This window comes from Hypanus sabinus, chromosome 7 (genome assembly GCF_030144855.1).
Source record: "Hypanus sabinus isolate sHypSab1 chromosome 7, sHypSab1.hap1, whole genome shotgun sequence".
NCBI lineage: Eukaryota > Metazoa > Chordata > Chondrichthyes > Myliobatiformes > Dasyatidae > Hypanus > Hypanus sabinus.
The window spans coordinates 119,214,194-119,241,042 of NC_082712.1; the positions used below are offsets into that span (position 1 = coordinate 119,214,194).

At 41.6% G+C, this 26,849-nt stretch overlaps 1 protein-coding gene across 5 annotated transcripts in view; it reads left to right on the forward strand.

Annotated features, from left to right (window-relative positions):
• The window catches only part of dgkza (diacylglycerol kinase, zeta a), a 473,329-nt gene that overhangs the window by 333,021 nt on the left and 113,459 nt on the right, over positions 1-26,849 (forward strand). For 4 of the 5 annotated variants that reach the window (XM_059975478.1, XM_059975480.1, XM_059975477.1 and 1 more), the window contains 2 exons: positions 4,172-4,285; positions 9,872-9,991. In XM_059975478.1, the coding sequence (XP_059831461.1) occupies positions 4,172-4,285; positions 9,872-9,991 (234 nt within the window). Of the gene's footprint in view, positions 1-4,171; positions 4,286-9,871; positions 9,992-12,355; positions 13,532-26,849 lie in introns of those variants that run through there. The other variant, XM_059975476.1, reaches the window with a different exon arrangement.

The window sequence follows — 26,849 nt, forward strand, 5'->3', positions numbered from 1 at the left end:
CTCCCGTCCCATGATCCTTTCCCTTCTCCAGCTCTGTATCACTTTCGTCAATCACCTTTCCAGCTCTTAGCTTCACCCCACCCTCTCAGGTCTTCTCTTATCATTTCACATTTCCCATTTCTGCCTCCTACTTTCAAATCTCTTACTACCTTTTCTTTCAGTTGGTCCTGACGAAGGGTCTCGGCCCGAAACGTCGACAGTGCTTCTCCTTATAGATGCTGCCTGGCCTGCTGTGTTCCACCAGCATTTTGTGTGTGTTGCTTGAATTTCCAGCATCTGCAGATTTCCTCGTGCTAGCAGTTTAACAAGGTGGTCCATCCCCTCCTTCCATGGGCAGCAAATACTTGCTTTGCCCTTGTGCTGATGCCCATATCCAGGAAAAAATGGACAAATGGTTGTCACTAACCTTTTTACTCATGTGATCTACAGAGTTCCCTTTGTTGTGTCCATGAGCCCAGCCATGAAAAAGAAGGCAGCTGCAGTGTCATTATTATTTCTGAAGGCCTTTTTCCCCATCGCCACCTTGTAGCTGCATAAAACAAATGTGTATTTGCAGGACTATTAAAACTTACTGGGGTATTTGACATGTCCCCTCAAATGTTAAGTCCAATGCACAAACAGTTTTTTTTCTGACTTTTCTTATTGTTCAATAGACAATTAAGTGGTACCCAATCTGATAGTATCCAGTATAGCCCCTGTTAACCAGTGCTCAGGGCCTCTCTTTGTATTTTCCAGCCAGGTTGCAGAGATTTTCAGAACTCTGAAAATCTCCAAAGGCATTGGTTTAAAATGTCCCTTCAGGATATTCACAATGCCCTCATGAGGGACTTCTCCGTGGTTCATGGCTCGTTGTGACAATGAACTCACCAGCATCTTATCTTAGGTGAGACCCTTCACCAGTACACAATACAGTCTTTTAGTGCATTGCCCCATTTCCCATTCTGTGTCCTCTGTTGTCCTTTCTTCATCACCACTCATTCCAGGGGGCAAATGGTTTATATTTCTAAAGACTGGTAACATAACCACAACATCACTAATCTAGTGTTTAGCCCATACTTGTGCTTAATTATTGCCCTGCAACTTCATGCAGTAACATGTCAAAACTGTTGCCATTGTAGTATGTGTAGACTTTGTGTAGTGTTTACTATGACAAGCAGGAAGGATAGAATTGCTAACAAAGTATATTTTGTTGAAGTTTGACATCACTTTCCTGATAGCACATCAGGATCAGACTTGTTGCTCACACGTACATCAAAACATTTGATGAAGTGCATTGCTTGAGTTAACAGCCATTACATCCGGGCTTTGCCAGGGTGGGGGGGGGGGGGGGAGAGGACAGCCCGCAAGTGTTGCCACGTATTCCGTTGCCAACATAGTAGCTGTGGAGGAGACAACAGCTCATCAAAAGCTGTACTCTGGCAGGGGGAGGTGTGATGCACAGAATTCACCAAGGCCTTGTGTCATCCTGATGTTCTATGTGTTAGTGAAGCATAGACTGACAAGTTCAGTTGGCAGAACAGCAACATGTAAAGCCTCAGAAATTAACATTGTCGTTGACGCTTTACCTATTGTGGTGGTAGTTCTCAGAAGGACATTCCATTCTGCAAGCAAAACATTTCCAACTACAGGGAAATGTTACACCTAGAAGATGTTGAAGTATTGGTGTACAATGGAAGAGTGATACCAGGGAGCTAGAGGGACCTAGCTAGGTCAGTGGGAGGCATGTTCTCTGTGCAAGTGGGCAGTGGCACCTCTGACAATGCAGTCCCCTGAGCATCTGGCAGGAGACTGCAAAGGAGATCTGTGTGTTGATGAATGTGGAAGCGTGCAATATCCAGCTCTGCTCTGCCTGACCCTCACCACCGAAGATTTTCACCAAGGTGAATCTTAAAGACCTTCCTGACTAGGCATCCTAGTACGTGAATTAAAAGTAAATAAACAGGCTCAGCCAACATCTAGTGATGGCAAACGTCAGGTTGTCCTTTATTGCAAAGGGGTTGGAGTTTAATAGGAAGGTTTTGTACAGTTGTACAGGTTGTTGGTGAGACCACACCTGGAATACTGCACACTTTAAATCTCCTAATCTAAAAAAGGATACAGTAGAGACACAAGAGATTCTGCAGTTGCTGGAAGTGTGGAAAAAGAACTCAGCAGGTTTGTGTCAGTATCTGTGGGAAGAAATAAACAGTCAATATTTTGGGCAGAAATCCTTTATCAGAACTCAGTAGGATTGGATACAATCAAAAGGAGATCCACCAGGCTAATTTCTGGGATGGGAGGGTTGCTCCCATCAAAAGAGACTGAATAGTTTGGGTTTGTATTCCATGGATTTCAGAAGGATGAAGGGTGACCTTAATCATACCTAGAAGATCCTAAGGATGCTTGACAGGGTAGATGTTGAAATGTTAAGTTCTGTGTCAGAATAAAGATAATAGGACAATGCAGTTCTCAACAAAATGTCAGGAGTTGTGGGGCAAGGGCAGGATGTGCTTAGCCATAACAGACAGTACAGGCTCGAGGAGCCATGCTGCCAATGTTTTATATATGGTCAGTAGGTCACAGCCCTTTCTGCATTTCACTGATCACTGTCCACATAAATCCAGGGGAGTGACTGATGGAAAGCATGGAAAATGCAATATTGCTGGTGCCCAGTGTAAAATAAGATTCTGGCACACCTCCCTTTTCCTGTCTTGCATTTGATTCTATGTCCTACTGTACCGCTTTGCAGCTTCCGACTAAAATGTCTTTGTTTTTTCTCCTGTGTTCTCTAAGTTCTCTCTTCCTCTTGTCCTTTCCTTCCAATCCCCCCTCCTCAGTCCTACCAGCCCTCACTCTGACAGTGAAGCCCTTACCAGACGCTACAAGAAGTCTCTCTTCTCCTCACACTCTGGCTTCCCCTTTCCTGTGAAGAAGAGGTACTGTTGATCTTTTGTGTGTACACTTCCCTGTTTCCTTTCCACTCGCTGCTGCGCGGTCCTTATCCATGGTCTCATATTACCAAGAATCAGCCACCGTGTTGGTGATACTCATATTTATCAACAGCGTTAAGTGCGGACGTTTTCTATAAAAGTTTGTGGACCCTCGTGGCAAGGTCAGCATTCATTGCCCATTTCTAATTCCGCTTCAGAAAGTTGAGGATGGGAGAACTGTAAAGTTTCCCCACAACACTGCTAAGCAGATACTAGAGTTTTGGCACACCGTCAGTGAAAGCATATGGTCAGGTTGGTAAGGTGTATGACTCTGAAGAAACTTAGAAGTAATTGCATTGGCATGCACTTGCCATCGTTATCCTATTGTTCGAAATTAAATAGGCTAGACTTAGGTCCTAATATTGTGGATGGGAAGGACTGCCGTCATGGACATGTTGTACAATTTCTTGGCTGTTATCTTTGCATTACACCCTGACGTCTTCCCTAATCACCCCATTCTGGCTCTAGGTCCTCCTGCTGATCAATGCAATCCTGTGGACATAGGCAGATTCCAGATCTGTAGGTCAATTAGTTTGTATTAGGAAGTAGCCTCGAAAGAGATGTCAGCAGGGGATTTGACCACATTGAACGTCAGAGCCATTTATGGCGAGCTGGCAGTCAGAACTGTGGTGTCTTGGCAAGCTGCCTCACTTTTTAGTGAGAGTTTCTCCAAGGTTTATGGAAACAATGAGAGCAGAGAGCTGGCAGAAGTCAAATAACACCCTGGCCTGCAGCGAGGTTGATAACCCGCTATCTGACCTTCATTTATTTGAGGAGCAATCCTCGCTGCAGTATTGGGCAGCGAGAGAGGCAAACATCCTCTGTACAAACAGATGGGCGCTTCTGACAGTTGTTCTCTCACAGAGAGAGGTTAGGTTCATTTCTGATAGAGTATTTAGTGAATGAGGAAAGGATTGCCAAGGGAACTTGTGAAAACAGTTCTCAAACATTAGCAGTTTGGAAGTAAACAAAAGTTGTGGGTAGCCTGGGGTCATCCAGTGGTCACGGAACTCAGAATCAAACAGATTCATGATAGAGCACACCCCTGCCCTAAATTTCTCTCCCCTTTTCCTCTTTGTTTTATTCTGTTGTTCTCCGTTTCTCTTTCTCTCTCTTCCCCTCCTCCTCTCCCTCATTCTCTCTCGCTCTATTTTTAATCACAACTGATTTATTTCTCCCCCCCTCCCCTCTTTCCATTACAGAATTGTGGATTTGCAGAAAGCTTCCCAGAGGAAGCGTATTTCTAGCGACAGCTCGGTTGCTGAGGTGCTCGCCCACAGTGAATCGCTCAGAGTCTCAAAGCCTCTGCTCAGCAGGTGAGGAAAAGCTTCAAAGGAAATGGACACAAAACCTAAACAAAACACTAGTGCCTGAAAGGAGGAGGGAACCGCAGGGAGGGTGCGCGGAACTGAGCTCGATAAAAACACTCCACAATGCACTGTTTCAAAGTGAGGCGGAAAGTGACCGGACTCCCTGTTCTTTAGGAGCTACATGGTTCCCGTCTATCTGCACAACCGTCCTGCTTTAAGGGGCCCTTATTCGTCTTTTCTTAACCCCCTAGTCCTCGAAAACAAGTAGGTCCACTGTTTCAATTGGTTTGGGGCCATTGTTCAAATTTAAATAGAAGTGACCTGCATAGAATGTTAATGGTGGAAAAATGTCAGATTCGAGGGTTTGTCACATTCTTCTGTAACTGAATCCAATTCTAGGAGAGTAAGATAGGTTTGGGGTAATTTGGCTTCCTTCCCTTCCCCCTCTCCATCCCTCAGAACCTGACTGTTTATTGATGCCAGTGCCACATTAAACAAAAACAAAGTACACGCATTTTCCCTCTGACGGGCTTCTCTGAAGTCTGTCCAGCATGGCTTATTGTGATTACAGTTCACTTTCGTGAATCATAAACATTAATCTTCAGATCTGTCAGTTTACTGATCACTGATCATCACAAGCACTGCTGCATGAAATCCGGATCAGACAATGCCTCAATTTTAAAAATACTAATTTTTGTTCTGAAGTTTGTTCTTCTTAGTAAATCCAACTCTGCAATTATCCAAGATCCACAGCGTCCTGATTCATGCTTATTGGTCGTACTTTGGCCTTCACCTCTCGAACTCTTTCCCAGAATCTGCCTAAACCTTCCAAAAGGTGATTAATCCATTGGTTCAATCAGACAGCATTTTCCTCACACTTGGTTGAAAAATCCAAACCCATTGTACAAAGACATCAGCGATGAGTTGATGGGTGGGATTGTGTTCTGATATGGGCTGCTGTTCCTTTCAACCTCCATGTCTACGCACTGTAAGGCAGAATTTGGAATTACCGGAGATCAGATGGCAGCAGCCCATCAGAACTTCTACTTTGCTGCTAGATTCTTCTTTGAGTTGACTGGTGAGTGAACAGGTACCCTTGGCCTCTCAACTTTGGTAGCAGCTCCATTCAGTGAGTAGGGTCCCTGACCTTCACCTGAAAGGTAAGTTCATGTTCAGTACTTTGCTCACTTATTTCAGCTGTCCAAGTTCCTTGGGGAGGTTCACGGGGCTAAGAACAGGTTGCACTACCTGAGACCCGGTTACCACTTGAAGATTTCTCAGCCTTGTGGAGGGGCTACAGAGCGATGGCCTCTAGGACAATATATCCCATGGGACTGCAAATCACAGACATGAGAAATACTGTAGATACTGGAAATCCAAAGCAACACACACAAAATGCTGGAAGAACTCAGGAGGGCAGGCACCATCCATGGAAATGAACAGACAGTCGACATTTCAGGCCAGGACCTTTCTTCAGGACTGGAAAGAAAGGGCAAAACTGCCAGAATTAAAAGATGCGGGGAGTGGGATGGAAGATAGCCAGAAGGTGATAGGTGAACCCAAGTGGGTGGGGAAGGTAAGGGGCTGGAGAAGAAGGAATGTAATAGGAGAAAAGAGTGGACTATAGGAGAAAGGGGCCCGGGGGAAACAATAGGCAGGTGAGAAGAGGTAAAAGTTAGAGTGGGGAGTAGAGGAATTCCCATTCCAATGTGTTGGTCCGTGGCCTCCTCTTGTGCCAAGATGAGACTGCCCTCAGAGTGGAGAAGCAACATCTTGGATCCCATCTGGATAGCCTTCACCTGATGGCATGAATATCAATTTCTCCTTCCACTTAAACAAATTCTCCCCTTCCCCCTCCTCTAATCCTGTAACTTTTACTTCCTCTCACCTGCCTATTACTTCACCCTGAATTCCAATCTCCTTCCCTTTCTCCTATGGTCCACTCTCCTCTCTTATCAGATTCCTTTTTCTCAAGCCCTTGACCTTTCCCACTCACCTATTGCCTTCTAGCTAGTCACCTTCCCCTCCCTTCACCTTTTATTCTGGTGCCTTCACCCTTCCTTTCCAGCCCTGGTAAAGGGTCTCGGCCTGAAACGTCGACTGTTTATTCATTTCCATGGATGCTGCCTGACCTACTGAGTTCCTCCAGCATTCTGTGTGTGTTGCTACAGGACTGCAAAAACTTTTAGAATTCCCCTGAGAAACATAACACAGGGTAGTAGGGTGGATGTGGGGCACTATCCGAATGTGCAAAAGGAGTTGAAATGCTACTTTGTCATGTGTTTCTCCTTTTGATCCTCCTTTAGCACGTGCACACGAGCATGTACGCATGTGTGAGCTCCTGTTACTCTCCTGTCTCTCAGCTATGGGGTAGTTTTGTTTGCAGGTGTAGGCCAGCTACATCTGAAAGGCTATATTTCCATTCACAGTTAATGTGTACTTAACTTCCATTTTCCTAACCTTAATTCCTTCTCTTTAGTCATTTTTTTCATTTAAAACCCCTAAATGATAGCACCTCCTGAAAGACACTCGTCTGTGCAAATTGAAACTCCAGCAATTTTTTGTATTTATTTCTGTCCTTATTGAGGCATGTTTTCCTTAACTGAGCATGACATTCCAGAAGAGGGTCCAGGCAAGGCTCTGTACCCAGTGAAGTTTAACTTCCTCACACTTTTTGTAAGACCTCTGATAAAATCCAGCATTCACTAAAACATTTATATCACCTTTAGAAACAGATCAATCTTTGACTGATGGGCACCCAAATTCTCTTGCTTTTTCACAATTCCTAGCTTCTTACCATTGACAAAATAGACCCATTTGCCTTTCTACAAAATAGATGAAATCTTCCGTGACTGCACAGTCAAAGTTTTGTCAGTGCACCAAAGTTATCAACCTTGCTGCGGTTTCCTCCTTCTATCTGCATGACTTAAAATACATTCCATCCCAAATATTGCCAAATCAAACCTGGATCAAAACTGCTTAAAATTCATTGTCCATTGTTTACAATGAAGACAATTGCTGTGGTGGTTCCACATTGTATTTCTCTTTTGAATTCATGTGCCATTGTATTCTGCTTCCAAAATTCAGTGCTATGGACTACAAAGTGTATCTGGTCCAATTTTGCTTGTCTGATGCAAATAACAAATTTCTCTTCTGATGTTCTACCATCCCAACTCCAGATAAATTTGTTCCCAGTACAATTAACTGCAAAGCATCCTGCCATATTGGGAAAACCCCACCCTTCCTAGTCAGACAATCAGAATCAGATTTATTATCATCATACAACATGAAATTAGTTGTTTTCAGGCAGCAGTGCAGTGTAAAGCCATAAAATCCATAATTACAAAAATAGATGATGCCAAAAGACAAATAATGAGGTAGTGCTCATGGGTTCATAGACTGTTCAGGAATCTAATTGCAGGGAGGGGAGCTGTTCCTAAAACTCTGAGTGTGGGTCTTCAGACTCTTGCACCTCCTTGACAGTATTAATGAGAAGAGGACCTGCCCTGGATGGTGAGGGTCCTTAATGACGGATACTACCTTCTTGAGGCACTGCCTTTTGAAGATGTCCTCTGTGGTGGGGAGGTGGAACTGGCTGAGTCTACAGCCCTCTGCAGCCTCTTTCAATCCTATGCATTGGAGCATTCGTACCAAGCTGTAATGCAACAATTCCACCATATATCTCTTGGAGTTTGCAAGAGCTCTTTGCTGATATACCAAATCTTCTCAAACTCCTTGGTAAATAGTGCTGCTGGCACACCTTATTTTTGATTACATCAATGTGTTGGCACAGTATAGATCGTCTGATGTATCCATTATACCAGCTTACTGCAGGTTTCCAAAACATGTCACAAACATCCCCAGGCTTCTGCCCAGTTCATCTGTTGTTAGTCTCTTTCACGGAACCTTATCAGGTACTTTAGAGACAGCTCCAATGACTTTATCGAACTATTTAACCAGCTAACTAACAAGCAATTTACTCATCTGAAAGCTAAGCAGGTTCCCTGAACAGTTTGTATCTGCCCAAGTGCTCAGCCTCTTTTTTTTTTCCGTTAAGAAATTCTGAAAACTTCTCCTAGACGGGCAGATGTGTAGTTGCCAGCTGGCTCTGTCCCTCCTTCTGCAATTTTTCAGTGTGTTCTGAATTACTGATGAGGTGAAAGCAGTCAATTTAATAAATGGGATTGAAACAAACTAATTGAAAACAGAAGCCGGGATCCAGTTTAATAAAAAAAAAAGAAGGCATCTAAGAAATTCAGAAATAAATGCTGAGAATTCACATATACTGCACTGGGAATCTGCTAATGAATGGCAGGCTAACAGGAATTCAAGAATAATCATATGACATTGGAAATCCTTTAAAGTCAGTATAGCACAAGGTAGTGCGGTGGTTAATGCTGCTGCCCTGTAGCTGAGCCTGGGTTCAGTCCTGACCTTGGGTTCTCTTTTGCATGAGTTTCCACTGGCTGCCCCAGTTTCTTCCCATACTCCAAAGTCATGCTGAGAGGTTACTGATAGCTATAAATTGCTGCAGATGCCATGGGAAGAAGGGTATCACCCACTCCAGTGTCACTCACATCTACTGTGCTGAAGTGTTTTGAGAGGTTGGTCATGCCTACAATCAACTCCTGCCTAAGCAAGGATCTGGACCTGCTGTAATTTGCCTATCAGTGCAATAGTTCTACAGCAGATGCAAACTCACTGGTTCTCCACTCAGCCTTGGACCACCAGGACAATTACTCCCAAATTTCTGCAGATGTACTGTTGCATCACCATCTGATATGGAGGGGGTCACTATACTGGACAGTAAGACTGCAGAAAGTTGTGAACTCAGCCAGCTCCATCATGGGCACTAGGATCCAGGACACCTTCAACAGGTGTCCTCAGAAAGGCAGCATCTGTCATTAAGGACCCCTTTCACTCTGGACGTCCCTCTTCTTATTGGTTCCATTGAGAAGGAGGTACAGGAGCCTGAAGTCACACACTCAATATTTTAGAAACAGCCTCTTTTCCCCCCACCTTCAGATTTCTGAATGGGCAACGAACCCATGAACTCTACCTCGGTACATCTTTCCGCTCTTTTTGCACTGCTTATTTAATTTAAATTTCTTTTTTATATATATATATACTTATTCTAATTTATACTTTTTAATGTTACGCATTGCAATTTATTGCTGCTGCAAAACAGTAGATTTCACAACATGCATATTCCAGTGATGTTAATTCCGATGATGCAGCACTGAAAGCCAAATAATAAATGGAATCATTAATAATAAGTATATCTTTGGAATTCATAACCAAACAACACAGCACAGGTGTTATGTATTGATAAAAAGTGCATCTCTAGGAATTAACAAATTAATGGCATAATCCACTAATTAGCAGAACATTATTGTAAATCAACAGTTCCAGGAATGTAATCATTTATGGTTAGTATCCACTAACTAAAGATGCAGCACAGGACATTAGCACCATATAATCATGAATAGATAGCACTGCTTGTGAATCATCAAGTAACAAGAACGGAATGTAACAATATGTTCAAGGATTTTACTGAATTGTTAACCTATTTCTGTCTCTTCAATGCTGTAGGACAGATGCCAAGGTAGCCAGCGTACATCGATCGAATACAACAGCAGCTGACTTCAAGCCAATGTCTAAAGTGCCTGCGGAGCAGGAACCAACTTCAACACAGTCAGCATCGATGTCAAGGTATGGACCTTAAAATGAAACCTGAGACCCTTTTGTCCAATCCTACTGCCAAAGAGTGCAACTGGCATTTCTCATGCTTTTCTTTTGGCAAAAGCAAGCAGCTTATAACTGAATAATTTAATAATGGTGAATCATTATTATATAACAGTTTAAACATGGAGTTATGAGGGCAAATTTTAGTTTGATGGAGTAAATGCAAGTTGTTGCCCTGGCCATGATGGTTGGATATGGAAGACCAACGTGTACATTGTGCTGAGTTAAAACTGAGCTATGGTTTGGCTTTCCATTCTGTGCTGACAAGTTCCTGCTCTCGTGGAATTAGTTTTATGTCATTAAGTAGTATATAATGGACTTCAAAGCTACTAGAACACAGAATAATTGATAAACTTGAAGGGATGTGTCCACTTATGGATAAGTGGCTCTGTACTGGTAAGATATTTTAATTGTATTTGAAATTGAACGAGGGACGGAAAATGTAGCTTGAAAGATACTGGGTGATTTTCTTCGGAAATGAAGAATCACAGAGTGATGATCAGGTGATGGCTGATCAGTAAATGAAAGCATGTAAGTTACAGAATGAGTATTATTATCACTGCATCAACCTGTGAGATGGAAGTGGTGCAGGATCTCCAGCAGGACTTATTGCAAAAGAGATGTTTCTTTGTAGTAAATAGACTTTGCTTGAAACAAACTACAGCAAATAGAACACACACCTGTTAACTACAGCAAAGGCTCCCGCTAAAAGATCGGTTATTTCACCAATAAAGGGCAGTGATTGGGAAAGTGTATTCTAAAATATATAGGAGTAATGCGTGTACGGTGGATTCCGGTTAATTGGGACAGCCACTTATTTGGGACAACTCTTACCGAATAAAAACAAATCAAGAAAATACCCGGGGTTCCCTTCATTTATTTGGGAAACTATGCTGTTTAATTGGGGCAGGAGATTGCTCCTAAACAGTTTCGAACTAGCATCAATTGCATGCACTTGCATGGCCATTAGACACTACTCCGGGCTTCAAGCGAGCAGTTTTTAAATAGCATTAGTTATGTTTGTTTGTGGTCAAAAAGCAGTGATTTTTGTCAATGATAGTTGGTGGAAAAATAAGCAGTAAGACAATTCCAAATTGTTTTGCTCACTGTAATTCCAAGAATTCAGGCTTGGAGATGCCAGGAGCAGCTGGGATTGAAACTATTTTACTACTACTACTACTACAAGTTAGGAATGACGAGGAATTTGAAAGTATCAACACTTACCTTGAATGTGACAAAGAAAATGAAGATTTGGAGGATGCAGTTGTCGACAGCATCCGATGACCTTAATTCATTACCTGGGCTGATTTTGTTCATTTACAGACAATGGAACGCAACGTGGGCAAGCTCCTCTATCGTTAAGTATTAGAAAGTGATACAGTTTTATAGTACTTTCGCATTGGTATTGTTCAAGTTTGTTCTGTATTTTATTTAAATAATTTGTTACTTAGTTTGCCCTTTTTGTGCCCTTTTAACCATTTCCATGAAACTTCGGCTCATTGGGATAGCTGCTGAAATGGGCCATAATGCACTGATCCCAATGTGACCCAATTAACTGGAATCCTCTGTATTTTGACTTCATAAACGTAACCGTTGTCATTTAGTGCAATATCAGTGCCACAGCACAGTAACCCAAATGTCTTTATTCTTTGAACATCCTATCAGACTAAGCATTCTAAGAATACTCTGCTCAGCTGTTCAAAGTGACTTGAAAAATGTCAAGGAATTGAGCTGAAAGTTAATGCTTTGGTTGTTACGCTGGTAGGGCCAAACCAGCATTTGAAATTAAGACCAAAGTCCATTCTACCATCTCTTTCAGCTGCACATTCGTTTGCCCATTTAGAGTTTAGCCAATGAGCTGAACTGAGCCACTTCCAAAATGATATATTAGCATATGATTTTTTTAAAAATCTTACTTATGATGAGCTAAAGCAGACTGCTCCACATTTCCTTAACTGCTGAATTTATACTTTTGAAATAAAACCATGGAAGACCTGAAGTAGTCTTGTCATGTCTCAATGAAATCTTTTGACAGGAAGAGGAAATGTATTCAGAAAGTAAATGATGAAATCCATTTACTTACAATTTACATCCGCATCTTAACAAGCACATCGTTAGTACCACAGTGCAGACCTTTGGCACTTCCAGCATCTAGTTCAACTCTTCCACAGCTTTGTTTTGACCACAGTATTCTGTGAGTTTCTCATGATAACTGTTTTGAACCCCGATTTCATCTATGCTCTTTCACCTACACAAAACTAAATGTAATACTTTAATTTTGCCATTGATATTTTAAATTTAAATGACCTCCTTTTTCTCATGACTATTCAGAGTGAAGAGAACACTGGCAGAACATGGAGTATCTGAGAATTCAATTTAATCTACTTCAATGCAAACAAGCTAAATGGGAAAATGAACATGACCGAGATCAGAGAAAGTGTTCCTTTGCAGAACAAAGTTACCTGAGGGGTTGTTGAGCTAGAGCACAGTCAGGTTACAAGATCATACAAGAACAAAACAAAACCTTTAAGTCATACACACAGAACATTTCAGAAACTCAGCAAGTCGGGCAGTATCTATGGAAGTGAATAGATAATCGATGTTTCAGGCGGAGATCCTCCTTCAGGACTTTAAGGCCTTTTTGAAAACTGAATAGATGCTGCTTTTCTTTTGTGGAGAATGGGGACCAGGGGTTGTGTGCATCAAATTATTGAATCTGAACCTGGTTTGGAATAGCACTTTTTAAAATTAGATATATTTCTTGATGAAATTTGAGTTTTATCATTGAGTCTTTAAAACCAAATTATGTTGATCATTGGCTATGTGTATGTGGTCATGAGCTCTGTGACTTGTTTATTATTTTGTTTCTCTAAATATTATTCTTAACTCTTGGATTTGTGTAAATTGTTTATGAGGTCCTTATATCCAGCAAACTTTCATTGTGCTGGAGGTGAAGTTGTTCAAGAGTGTTAGCGTTTTTGTTCCACTTCACAGAGACAAATGAAACTTGTGTTTATTTTGCACTTTCCAAGAGCTTGAGGCATTCCAAGGCACCTTAAAGGTACTGCAGTTCTTTTGAAAAGTTTTAAAGTCATGGAATAAATTCCAGGTCAGATGACAACAGAGAAGTTTCGACTTTCCATCGTGGACTCAGATTCCCATGTACATATGGAGTCATATTTAATATATTTAAAATGAACCCCAGAGAGCAGCACAGTAGCACAGCTAGTAGACCTGCCACCTCACAACTTCAGTAAACATTTGTCCTCACCAGCACCGCTGCTGTTTGCATGCTCTTCCTGTGATTGAGGTGCTCCAGTTTACTCCCTGTGGTGAACTATGTGCCTGTCTGGACACGCCCCCTGCTGACTGCTCCTGTGGCTCCTCCCACAGGCCCCTGTATAAAGGCGATCTGAGGCCTGACGCTCGGCCTCAGTCTCCAGGACATAGTATGATGGACACTCACTCCTGGTTTCTTCTTCCAGTCAATAAAAGCCGATATCTCGCCTTACGTCTCAGTGTGAGTTATTGATGGTGCATCACTCCCATATCCCAGAATATCTGCAGGGTTGTAGTTTAATGGCTGCCCCTATTCTCGCACTCTTTTATCTCTATATCTAGTGTTTAGCTGAGTGGTGAATGAGAGGGGCAACTGATGGGAATATTGGGAGAGTTAAGACTTTAAGTCACACAAGCAGAATTAGACCATTCAGCCCATCAGTTCCGCTCCACAATTAATTTAGGATATGATTAGTGTAGAAATGGATGCTTGATGGTCAACTGGGAATTGGTTGGCTGAAAGGCCTATTTTCAGCATTTGATTGGAAGTCTGAGTAGTCTGTTAAACGTCGTATCAATATTTATGGAATGTGCAATTCCCCCCCCCCCCCCCCCCACACACTTTGTTTGCCCTCATTCCCAGAACTTTAGCATTCGATCATAGGTAGGAGACCAGCCAATGAGGTCACATTACTTTCCTTGTTAATTCTCACTGGACATCAATGGAACCAAATATATGGTGGTAAGGCATACACAGACAAATAAGATGAAACACTCTTGATCAGAGTGAATTTCTGTCTCATTATCTCCCTTACTCCCACTCCTATCCTTCCGTTTGTTTCTTTACTCCTCTATAAAGTTTCCAATTTTGAGAAAAGGCCACTTTTCAAAGGGCTGACCTCTTTGTATAATACCAGCAGTCCTACAGAGCATTTCCATTGCTTTCTGCTTTAATGACTGAAATCATGGCTGTGGCATTGGTTCATAGCTTCATTCATTTAGAGGATCTACATAATATTAAAGCTCCACCATATGTTTTATCCCTAAAGATTAAATGTGTTAGAAAATAACTGGCAAAGCCACCTCGTTTCTGTTTAAAATGCATCAAGCTCTGGCTTCCAGTAGGAGCTGCTAATGATTTTGTTATTTTATTAGTGTATGTCCTTTAATGAGCCCCCCCCCCCAACCCAACCCAACAAGCACACTCCTCATTGCACCAGCACTATCAACAGCCAGCTACCACACCTTCCTGTGCCAGCATCATTTTCTAGCAATCCAAAATTCAGTGGTTGGTGTACAATTCCTAATGCCTTTAAAGCAAAGAACAGTGAACGTCAAAGAGGAAAATGCAGTAATCTGGCAGACAACCACCACTGGAGTAGAGCCCTGTGTTAGGCTGTCTCAGGGATTTTGGCAAAGGGTTTATCATAAACGAACACATTGACAGTCACGAGGCTTGTGCATTAAATAATAAGGGGAGGCTGAATAAGCAGTGGACAGAGTGATTTGAAGGAACTCATAGATTAGGATTCTATATGTGATACCTTATATATTCCTGAAAGAAAGGAAGGAAAACATAAAGTAAGGCTGTACTTTATTATTCTGTTACACCTGGCCCAAATCAGTCAGGGTATGGGTAGCCACCAGCAAGCAACCAGTGGCGGTATGTGATGCACCTGATATCAGTTGTAATACTCTAGCCAATAACTTCTGCCGTCCTGCTCTACTCTGATTTTCTGTGTTACAGCTACATCTCGTCTCTGTCACCAGACCTTTTGAAGAGCTTGTATAAAAGCTGCCAGCATGACAAAACAAGGTTGAAGACTGTTTCATGTAATTTCCAGTACACAAACGTAAAGGAGAACAAAATAATTGTTCTCTGCATTTGATGCAGCACAAAAAAACCAAAATTAGTTTAAAAAAATGTAATAATTCTTTTAAAATCCACGCTAAATATAATACCTAAGATAGATACATAAAGTGACACTAGGTGCAGGAGTGTCTGTACTTAATGTGACTCTGACAGGAAATGATAAAGCACTGGTGATGGGGTGGGTTAGTGGGTGGAGGCACTGATCAGCCTTACTGCTTGGGGAAAGTAATGGTTTTTGAGTCTGGTGGTCCTAGTGTGGATTCTATGATGCCTGTTCCTGTGATGATGAGCAGACCAAGAGGAAGGTGGATAGCAGCATTGAATTACCTTTGTATGTTGTGCTTTAATGCTGCAGAACTTCACATAGTACTTAATCAAAGTTCAGAAAAAATTTTATTATCAATGTACTTATATGTCACTATACACAACCCTGAGATTCATTTTCTTGTGGGCACTCATCAAATCTATAGAATAGTAACTTTAACAGGATCAATAAAGGATCAAGTGGAGTATAAAAGACAACAAACAGTGAAAATGCAAATACAAATAACAATGAATTACATGAGATATTGAGATAAAGATCCTTTAAAAGTGGAATCATTGATTGTGGGAACATTTCAATGATGGGGCAAGTGTGTGTAGTAATCACCTTTTGCTCAAGAGCCTGATGGTTGAAGAGTAGTGACTGGTCCTCAACCTGGTGGTGCGAGTCCTGAGGCTCCTGTACCATCTACACCCAAGGCAAGGTAAGGAAGGCAAATGCCATGTTAGCATTCATTTCGAGAGGTCTAGAATACAAGAGCAAGGATGTGATGCTGAGGCTTTATAAGGCACTGGTGAGGCCTCACCTTGAGTATTGTGCACAAATTTGGGCTCCTCATCTTAGAAAAGATGTGCTGGCATTGGAGAGGGTCCAGAGGAGGTTCACAAGGATGATTCTAGGAATGAAAGGGTTATTGTACGAGGAACATTTGATTGATCTGGGTCTGCACTCACTGGACTTAAGAAGGATGACGGGGTATCCCATTGGAATGTTTGAATGGCTTAAATAGTAGATGTGGAAAGGATGTTTACTATGGTGGGAGAGCCTAGGACAAGAGGGCACAGCCTCAGGATAGAGGGGAGCCCTTTCAAATCAGAGATGTGGAGAAATTTCTTCAGCCCAAGGCTGGTGAATTTGTAGAATTTGTTGCCACCTGCTCCTGTGGAGGCCAGGTCATTGGGTATACTTAAGGCAGAGATTGATAGGTTCTTGACTGGTCATGACATCAAAGGGATGAAGGCTGGGAACTGGGATTGAGGAGGAGGAAAAAAAGAATCAACCGTGATTGAATGGTGGAGCAGACTCGATGGGCCAGATGACCTAATTTTGCTGTCATGTCTTAAGGTCTTATGGTCTTCTACCTGATAGCAGCAGCAAGAAGAGAGCATGGCCTGGGTGGTGGGGATCTCTGAGATGGATCCTGCTTTACTACGATGTGTTACCAGGCATATCAAATTGAAGAGGAGATTACATACAGATCCTCATCTCCCTTATTATTCCATAGGATCTTAGCACTTTCCCCTAGACCCCATAACCCTTTGGCATGAATATACAAAAGCTTTTGTCATTTACAGTTCTCTGAAATAGCAAATCTTGAGAATGCTCAACCCTCGGAGAAGATATTCCACTTCATTGTACTCATCAATTAATTATTCAGAGACCAAGCTGCCTTGTTCTATGTTCCCCTTAGTAAGAGAAACATCCCACAGTCTCTAACCTCTCTGTAATGTTCCCTCTGTCTGTAATGTTTTACCATATCACCTCTCGTCTTCCAAACACCAGGTGCCACAGGGCTACTTGAGATTCCATGTGGTGAGCTTTTGTGGCACTGCTCTAAAGATAAATTTAACCTTATTTGTTGTTATTGTTAGAGCTTTATTGTCATTGCTGAGGACAGTGAGATTGCAGTGCAACTCCATTCAGTGCAAAACAGCACAACGACAATTCAATTACTAAAACCACAAAGACTAGATTTAAAATACTGTCTGATTTATCTGGAGTGACACCTATGCTGCAACTGATTAGAAACAAAAAACTCTAAAATGGGGCATCATTCAGTTGCATGACAGCCCTGGGGGAAAAAGCTGCTTTTCAGTCTGGATGTCTTTGCAGACATGTTTCTGTATCTCCCACTGGATGGTTGGAGATTGAACAGGTGATAACTGGCAACACACACAAAAAGCAGGCCAGGCAGCATCTATAGGGAGAAGCGCTGTTGATGTTTCGGGCTGAGACCCTTCGTCAGGTGATAACTGGGGTGTGATGCGTCCACCATTTTGCAAGCCCACCATAGACATTGCGAGTTGTAGGTGGTTTCCTTATCTGGTAGTTGTGTCCCAATGATGCTCTGATCACTCATTGGAGTGCTTTTTGGTCAATCAGAAATGGAGATCAAAACTGTCAAGGCACGTCCTCCTGTACTGTTGCGATGAGGCCACACTCAGGTTGGAGGAACAACACCTTGTATTCCATCTGGGTAGCCTCCAACCTGAAGGCATATTCATTAATTTCTCTAACTTCTGGAAATGCCCCTCCCCTTCACCATTCCACATCCCCTTTTCCCTCTCTCACCTCCCTCTGATGCTCCTTCCCCCCCCCCCCCCTTTTTCTTTCTTCCATGGCTTTCTATCCTCTCCTATCAGACTCTCCCTTCTCCAGCCCTGTATCTCTTTCACCAATCAGCTCTTTACTTCAATCCTCCCCCTCCCGGTTTCATCTATCAGCTTGTGATCCTCTTTCCCCTCCCCCTACCTTTTAAATCTACTCCTCATCTTTTCTCTTCCATCCTGCAGAAAGGTCTCAGCCCGAAATGTCAACTGTACTTTTTTCCATAGATGCTGCCTTGCCTGGTGAGTTCCTCCAGCATTTTGTGTGTGTTGCTTTGATTTCCAGTATCTGCAGATTTTCTGCTGTCTTTCTGTTCAAGTCTCAGCTTCCCTGGAAGAGCACCTAATGATCCAAAAACCTGAAGACCTTGCGCCTGCATCACTTCCTTAGCCACATGTTAAAATGTATTATCTTCCTATTTCTGACCACGAGCACATGGCATGGATAGCAATCCAGACATGATAACCCTGGAGGTCCTATTCTTTAACTTGGCACCTAACTCCCTGAATTCATTTTGCATGATTTCATCACTCTTTCTGCCTATGTCATTGGTACTGACCTGGACCACAACTTCTGCCTACTGACTTTCCTTAAGAATGTTATGGACTTGATCCAAGATGTCCTTGACTCTGGCAACTGGGAGGCAATATACCATTTGGGAATCTTGTTCTCTTCCACAGAACGTTCTGTCTGTTCCCCCAACAAATGAATCCCTGCTGGCCTGTTTCATAAGAACATACAAAATAGGAGCAGGAGTAGGCCATCCAGCCCATCGAGCCTGCCCCGCCATTCAATAAGATCATAGCTAATCTGTCTGTAAAATCAGCTCCTTCTACCTGCCTTTTCCCCATAACCCTTAATTCCATTACTATGTAAAAACCTATCTAACTGTATCTTAAATATATTTAGTGAAGAAGCCTCAACTGCTGCAGAGAATTCCACAGATTCACCACTCTCTGGGAAAAACAATTATTCCTCATCTCCATCCTAAATCTTTTGTGTGTTATGTTATTAAAAGACCTTCTAGAACTTTAACTGTACCACATCTTCTGACTCTCCTTTTATCTATCCTCATTATTTTCACCAATCAACATCTGGTGTTTTCTGGATAGGTGGCCAATTATTTTGAAAGAAGTGAAGAAGAAGATGATGTTTAAAGAAGGCATCCAAAGCACAAGGACATAATTTCAATCACAGGATAACTATTTTGTGGATTATAATGTTGGCTGCATCTGATGTGCTTCCATTAGAAGTGTTTGATCAGGAAAAGTGCGAAGTCCCTGGAGTGAGAAGTTCTTGTGTGCGCTCTTTGATAGCATAGATGCATGGAGATGGATGGAATATTAATAGATTAAACTGTGATGCCTTAATGGAGAGAATTTGCATTTATACAGCACTTTTCTTGCTGCTTGCTATCTCATAGCTTTATAAAATCAATAAATAACTGTTAGCTAAGCAAATCATAAATACAAGAAAATCTGCAGATGCTGGAATTCCAACTCAACACATTCTGACCTTTTATCTCTTCTCACCTGCCTATTACTTCCCCTGTGTCCCTTTCTCCCATGGTCCACTCTCCTCTCCTATCAGATTCCTTCTTCTCCAGCTCTTGACCTTTCCCACCCACCTGACTTCACCTTTCACCTTCCAGCGTGTTCTCATTCTCCCCCCCCCCCCCACCCCACTTTCTTATTGTGGCATTTTACCCCTTCCTTCTCGGTTCTGAAGAAGGGCCTCATCCCCAAAGATCAACAATCCATTTTTTTCCATAGATGCTGTCTGAACAGTATTTTGTGTGCGCTGCTTCATAAACTTTGTTTTAATGTTGGAAATACAGCGTTCAGGTTAGACAGATCTGACAAAAAGCTGTATGCAGGTGAAGAATAGTACTCACTGATTTTACTGTTATGCAACAGTATTTGCATTGCTTATTAATGAGGCTCTTGGTGGAGAAATAAAAATTGGTAAAAGCACTGACAGTGAATAGATTTATTAGTGCATACTGACTGGGTAAATTCAGACTGATGATTGGGGCTGAATAAATAGAGGATGTGAATACAGCTAACTGGTGCTGCGGGTGACTGAGCATCCCCACAACAGATCCTGTCTTAGTGGGTCACATTTTGATTGGGTCCATGGTTACCTGTCAATAACTGGTGGGCTTTGTAAATGCTAGTATACATTGTTGGTAGAAATGGATCGCCAGCTCTATTAGCAATTGGGTAGCACGAGTCAGGGATTAGCCATACAAGTAAAGTGGTGGTAGAAAGTTAGTGAACACTGTAGAATTGTATCTATTTCTACGTAAGTGTGACCAAAAATGTGATCAGGTTTTCAAGCGTCCTAAAACTAGATAAAGAGAACCTATTTAAATATACAACACAAAAAAAAACATTATACTTGATCATTTATTGAGAAAAGATTATCCAATATTACATGAATTTGTTGGAAAAGGTATGCTTTTTAGTAACATATGTGACCACCTTGTATAGCAATAGCTCTAACCAGATGTTTCCGCTAACTGTTGAGCAGTCCTTGGAGGAATTTTAGGCCATTCCTCCTTTCAAAACTGCTTCAACTCCAGGATGTTGGTGGTTTTCCCATGTATGAACTACTTGCTTCAGGATCCTTCCACAACACTTCTATAGGATTAAGGTCAGGACTTTGACTTGGCCATTCTAAATATTAATTTTCTTCTTTTGGAAGCCATTCTGTTGTTGATTTACTCTTGACTTTTGGATCATTGTTTTGTTGCATTATCCAACATCCATTAAACTTCAGGTGATGAACTGCTACAGTGACATTTCTCCTGTAAAATGTCTTGGTACAGTTTTGAATTCATTGTTCCCTCAACAATTGCAAGCTGTCCTGACCTTGAGGTAGCAAAGCAGCCGCAAACCATGATGCCCCTTCCACCATGTTTCACAGTTGGTATGAGGTTTTGGTGTTGGTGTGCAGAGCCCTTTATCCCCCAAACGTAGCAACGTGTATTTCTGCCAAAAAATTCAATTTTTGTCTCATCTGTCCACAGAACGTTGTTCCAGAAGCATTGGGGAACATCCAGGTGGTCTTTTGCAAACTTGAGATGTGCAGCATTGTTTTTTTTTGGAGAACAGTGGTTTCTTCCATGGTGCCCTTCCATGAACACCATTCTTGTTCTTGTTCAGTGTTTTTACTGATAGTGGACACATGAATGGGGACTTTAGTAAGTTCTAGAGATTTTTGCAGGTCTTTTGCTGTTACCCTTGGGTTCTTTTTCACCTCCTTCAGCATTGCACATTGTGCTTCTGGTGTGATCTTTGCAAGATGCCCACTCCTGGGGAGAATAGCAATAGTACTGAGTTTCCATTTGTAGACAACTTTGCTTACTATGGACTGAGGAACACTCAGTCTTTAGAAATGCTCTTGTAGTCTTTTCCAGTTTCATGCATCTCTAAGATTCTTCTAAGGTCCTCTGAAAGTTGTTTTGATTGAGGCCTAGTGCAAATAAACAGATCTTTCTTGAGAAGAGCAGGTTCTGTCAGAACCTGAATTTGTGTGTCTTTTTATAGGGCAGGGCACATCTACAGCCCACACCTCATCTCATTGATTGGAACACTTAACTCCAAATAGTTTTTGTAGAAGGCATTCCCCAGAGGTTTACATTTTTTCCAACAAATACGTGTAGGATTGGATTTTTTTTCAATAAATAAATGAACAGATGTAACGTTCTTTGTGTTATTTATTTAATTGGGTTATCTTTATCTCAGTTTAGGACTTGCATGAAGATCTGATCACATTTTAGGTAATACATGCAGAAATGGAGAAAATTCTACAGGTTTCACAAACTTTCTAGCATCACTTTAAGTTGCGATGATCAGTACTATTAGTAGAAAAGGTCTTTGATTTTTCCTTTACCAAAATGTAAGTTGCTTGTTATGCTCAATGGTTATGTACAGAAGACGTTCTTAGAATAAGATGAAGTTAGTTACAATTTATTAAGTGCATTTGCGTAGATAGACTATTTCCCAGCTTTGTAGGCATCTACTTAGTTTTGATTAACAACATGTGCACTTAATCCCTGAACTGCTTTTAGATAGCATTCTTGGAACTGGTTTGAACAAAACTATATAACAGACCATATAATATTTTCTCCTGTTTGTTTCCTCAACTAAACATCCTTACATATGTTGTATGTGGGATTGTTTATACTCAGGAATTTTTTATTTTCAGTGAATTATGGAACCTACTTTTGTAAACAATGTTAGTTTGCTACTACGCCAGGAACTCTAACCAGCAGTAAACCTATCCTCTTTGAGTTCAAATTAATCTCTCATTATTAAAGTCACCAGTCGAATGGTGACATTTGCTCTTTTTGTGCTGTTGGAGATACTGTGAATGATCCCAAACTATATTAAGTTTTTCTGTCAGATTCATTGTTATTAATATAACAATGATCACATTAATATATGGAACATAAATGCCAGCACAGATTAGTTTTGTCAAAAGGCGTGCTTCTGTGCTTCAGATTCCATGTAATTCTATGTTTTGACATTCTTTGCTGAAAAGGCTTTGTTCCGTTTCAACACATAGTGATGATCATATTTGTTCACTTTGTCTTTGTCTCCAGTGGATAACCCCTATCCCGTTAAGTGCCCATTATCGAAGGAATGAATTGAAATATGCGATCCTGACTCTCTTAACAATTAATCCTGTCCTGACATTGCTTGATCCAATGATGCATTGCTGGTTAAATGGGTTCTTATGATGGAATTTGCTCTGCCCTGATCTCACAGATAGTCAGGCACTGTGAAACCTTGCTCCCACGGTAAAGGTATCGAGTACCTTCAAGTTTACAATTTATTTGAATAAAATAATGAAGTTCAGCTTCCTGACAGTTTGACCTCTTTAATCTGGTATTTTGAACTCGAGGTAGAAAGAAAAACAGAAGAAGCTATAGCCTAATAAGTCAAGTTCATTGTATACATAAATTCATCATATGTTCAAGGTGCATTTTCAAATTAGCTGAAACTTTCTTGTTCGGAATTCCCAATGCAGTTGAGTAGTGTGAAAAATTCAATGAATGAGCAGAGTAGTAGTCACTTATGCTACATGTCTGATAAAATGTGATATTTAAATGAGCCAGGACAAATTTTGCAATTATTCTGTGGAGTCTCCTGGCTTGGAAAATTGATCTTGATGCCATTTATCAAACAAGTAATCCAGTACTGGAAGATTTGATATAAATTTCTCCTTCATTTAGCTGGTATTTCCTTGTACAAGTTATGTGTCACTTGGCTTTAAGTACTGATGAGACCCAATGCCAGGAGATCAAAAAAAGCCAGAACTCAAAATAAGCCTTTATTCAGTAAAACCCACAACTACAAAAATCTTGAAACTCAACAGTACATGACTATTTAAATAGTTTACCCAAGAGCATTCAAGACACTGATAGGAACAACAATGAACCAGGGAAATTCAGACTGGGATTGGTTGCCAGCTGACCAATAGGCGTTGGTTTGATTCACCGTAATATAATGTAACCTGTACTACAGGAAGGAGCACTTGCATTTAAAACGCAAACATGAGGAAATCTGCAGATGCTGGAAATTCAAGCAACACGCACAAAATGCTGGTGGAACGCAGCAGGCCAGGCAGCATCAATAGGAAGAAGTACATGGGAATAGGAAGTGGAATTAAAATGTGTGGCCACTGGGAGATCCTGCTTTCTCTGGTGGACAGAGCATAGACTGTTTCACTGAAAGACCCGACACAGACTGGGAGACCGTTTCGCTGAACACCTACACTCTGTTCACCAGAGAAAGCAAGATCTCCCAGTGGCCACACGTTTTAATTCCACATCCCATTCCCATTCTGATATGTCAATCCATGGCCTCCTCTGCTGTCAAGATGAAGCCACACTCAGGTTGGAGAAACAACACCTTATATTCCATCTGGGTAGCCTCCAACCTGATGGCATGAACAATGATTTCTGTAACTTCCGTTAATGCACCTCCTCCCCTTCTTACCCCATCCCTTATTTATTTATTATTTTCCCCCTTTTTTTGCTTTTTCTCTTTTTTTTCTCTCTCTGACCCTCTCACAATCTCTCCTTGCCTGCTCTCCATCTCCCTCTGGTGCTCCCCTCCCCCTTTCTCCCCAGGCCTCCTGTCCCTTGATCCTCTCCCTTCTCCAGCTCTGTATCCCTTTTGCCAATCAACTTTCCAGCTCTTAGCTTCATCCCTCCCCCTCCTGTCTTCTCCTATCATTTCCGATCTCCCCTTCCCCCTCCCACTTTCAAATCCCTTACTAGCTTTCCTTTCAGTTAGTCCTGACGAAGGGTCTCGGCCCGAAACATCAACTGTGCTTCTTGCTATGGATGCTGCCTAGCCTGCTGTATTCCACCAGCATTTTGTGTGTGTTGCTTGCATTTAAAAAGTAGTTTTCATGACATCAATATAGTTAAAATTACCTTAGAAGCACTTAAGGTGAATAAAGTTGATCTGTAGTTGCATTTTCAGGTCTAGTCACTTTTCTAATGTAGGATTTTTGGCAACCAGTTTGTTTGCCACAGGATAATCTGCTTTAAGAGCTTTGTTTGTGGGAAGAATATTGACCACTGAAAACACACATCATTTGAATGGCAGTATCTTCCCAAGGTGCAGTACTCCCTCATGACTGCAAGGGCTCTTTTAGTCTCACGTACACAGGAGCTTTTAATGTGGTCACTCTGCAGTCCTGAGGACTCGATATTCAACTATTCCAGCAACCGACTTTCCTGTTTGTCCTAGAACTGGACAATTCTGGTGTGAGGTCACCCATAGTGGCATTTACTCAGTCTTTCTCACTCCACACCTGCCTATATTTCCAGCTTTCCTTTTTATTTTGGATTCCAGCAAATGCCATAATTCTACATCTTCTGGCAGAAGATCGCTCTGAAAAATGACTACAACTGAAAATATAATTCTTTATCTTCCCTTTTCAGCTGTCTCATTTTCCTTCTCTCCATCTCAAACAGCAATTATTAACAAGTTTTCATCATTAAATCCCGAACAGCACCTGCAGGTCCTTGATCCCCACCAATCACAGGCATTCTCTTTGTTTTTTCTCTCCCTTCCCTGTACCAGAATTCGAAATAGACTTTTCTAGTTCTGATGTTTATCTGTTAGGCCTTGGCATTAATGTGCTTGTAGAGAGCTGTCTCTCTTCCCCTTGAAATATGATGAATTAACCAGCAACTGGAGTAAGTAAAGAGGTGTTGAAACATCTTGAGCTAAAGTCATCCTCATTAACTGCATCACATTATCAATTTCACAGCATGGCGTCCACTCAGTTTTGATCCCACCAGCTAGTGATTGTACCTCATTTACCCATACACGTAAGATTCTTGTCAATAGGCCACTTGGCTTTGGCAAGTAGCCACACAACTTGTTTGGTTTATAACGGAGGCCGCCCTGTTTCCTAACTCTTGACTATCTCAATTCCAAGTTCTCTCTCTTCAGTGCCCTTACCAAGCAAAAAAATATCAAAGCTAATTTTGAAAATTTCGTGTGGCCACTGTTAGGGTGTATTCTGGAGTTATGCAATATAGCAAATATTAATTTCAACAGCAACCAGTCTTTGGATCTGATTGTGGATTGAATTTAAAATGCAGCTCAGAGCAATATTCTGCAGATAGGGTTCATTGTAAACCAGGAAACACTCCGTTAACCTGAGATGTTTGCATATGCATGAATGCAGCTCAGAGACAGCGCTGATTAACATTTGTTCAAAGGTATCTTGTTGGTGTGAAGATCTATTGGTGTCTGAAAATTATAAGTAACTCAAAGGAAGGCATGAATACATTATAACTATGGAGTTGTTCTGCTGTTACCTTTTCAACTTCAGCATTTACAAATGTGATCTCACTTTGGGTTAGGGAGGCTCTCCCAAGAGTGTCTTCAATGATGCCTGCTTGTTGTGCTGAATAAGTACTTGTATATCTCCAGCTTCAGTGTTTCCCCGGTGACTTTGATAACAGTTGCCACAGCCATGTTGAACAGCACGTCACAGAGAAAGAGTTGCAGATTTCCATGTGGCCTTGTGTCCATGTGTTTCCTGAGACCATCACTGACCTTGTGTCCTGATCTTGGTGTTAGAGGAAATAGTTTCCATCTATCCTGTCAAATACTTTTCGCAGTCTTATGAGCAGTGGAGCTGCCCTGAAGTTGCACCCTTCCCACCTATGAGTCTGAACTTAATGCAGCTACCAGAAATGCATTTACAAGGATATTGCCAGGACTTGAGGAACTGAGTTATAGGGAGAGGTTGGACAGGCTAGGATTTTATTCCATGGAGCTTAGGAAAGTGAGAAATGATCTTTTAGGGTACACAAAATCATAAAGGGTATAGTTAAGGTGAATGCACTAAGTCTTTTTTTTCTCCCCAGGTTTGGGGAATCAAGATTCGGAGTGTATAGGGTTAACCTGAGAGGTGACAGATTTACTAGGGAATTAAGGGTCAACTTTTTACACTGAGGATTGTATAAATGTGGAATAAGCTACCAGAGAAAGCAGTTACGACAGATACAATTACAACTTTTAAAAGGCAATTGAGTGGATGGGAAAAGTTTAGAAGGTTATGGGCTAAACACCAGCCAAGTGGGACTAGCCTGGATAGAGCATCTTGGTCAGCATGGACTGGGCCGAATGGCCTGTTCTGTGCTCTATAATTCTAGGACTCTGACTCGCGCTGATACTAACAAAGAGCTTTTAGTGCCTATCAGCCCCACAGCCAGTTGAATGAAGAGAGAGGCAAAGTATTTCACATTTGTTTCCTCTCTTTCTAGATTAGTCTTCATGTTGCAGTGTGTTTGGCAAAGCTTAAAATTTTGTCTCACTGTTCTGAAATCACTGAAAGTCATATTGCTCTTGTGACTAGCTTAAGTTATAAAACCAGGCAGCCTGATGTGTAGGTTTAATCCCATTAATGCAAATATTTAGACTGCTGGGGCTTCGATGCAATGTGGATCCATTTTGATGAGCAGTCGATGATGATTAGAATAA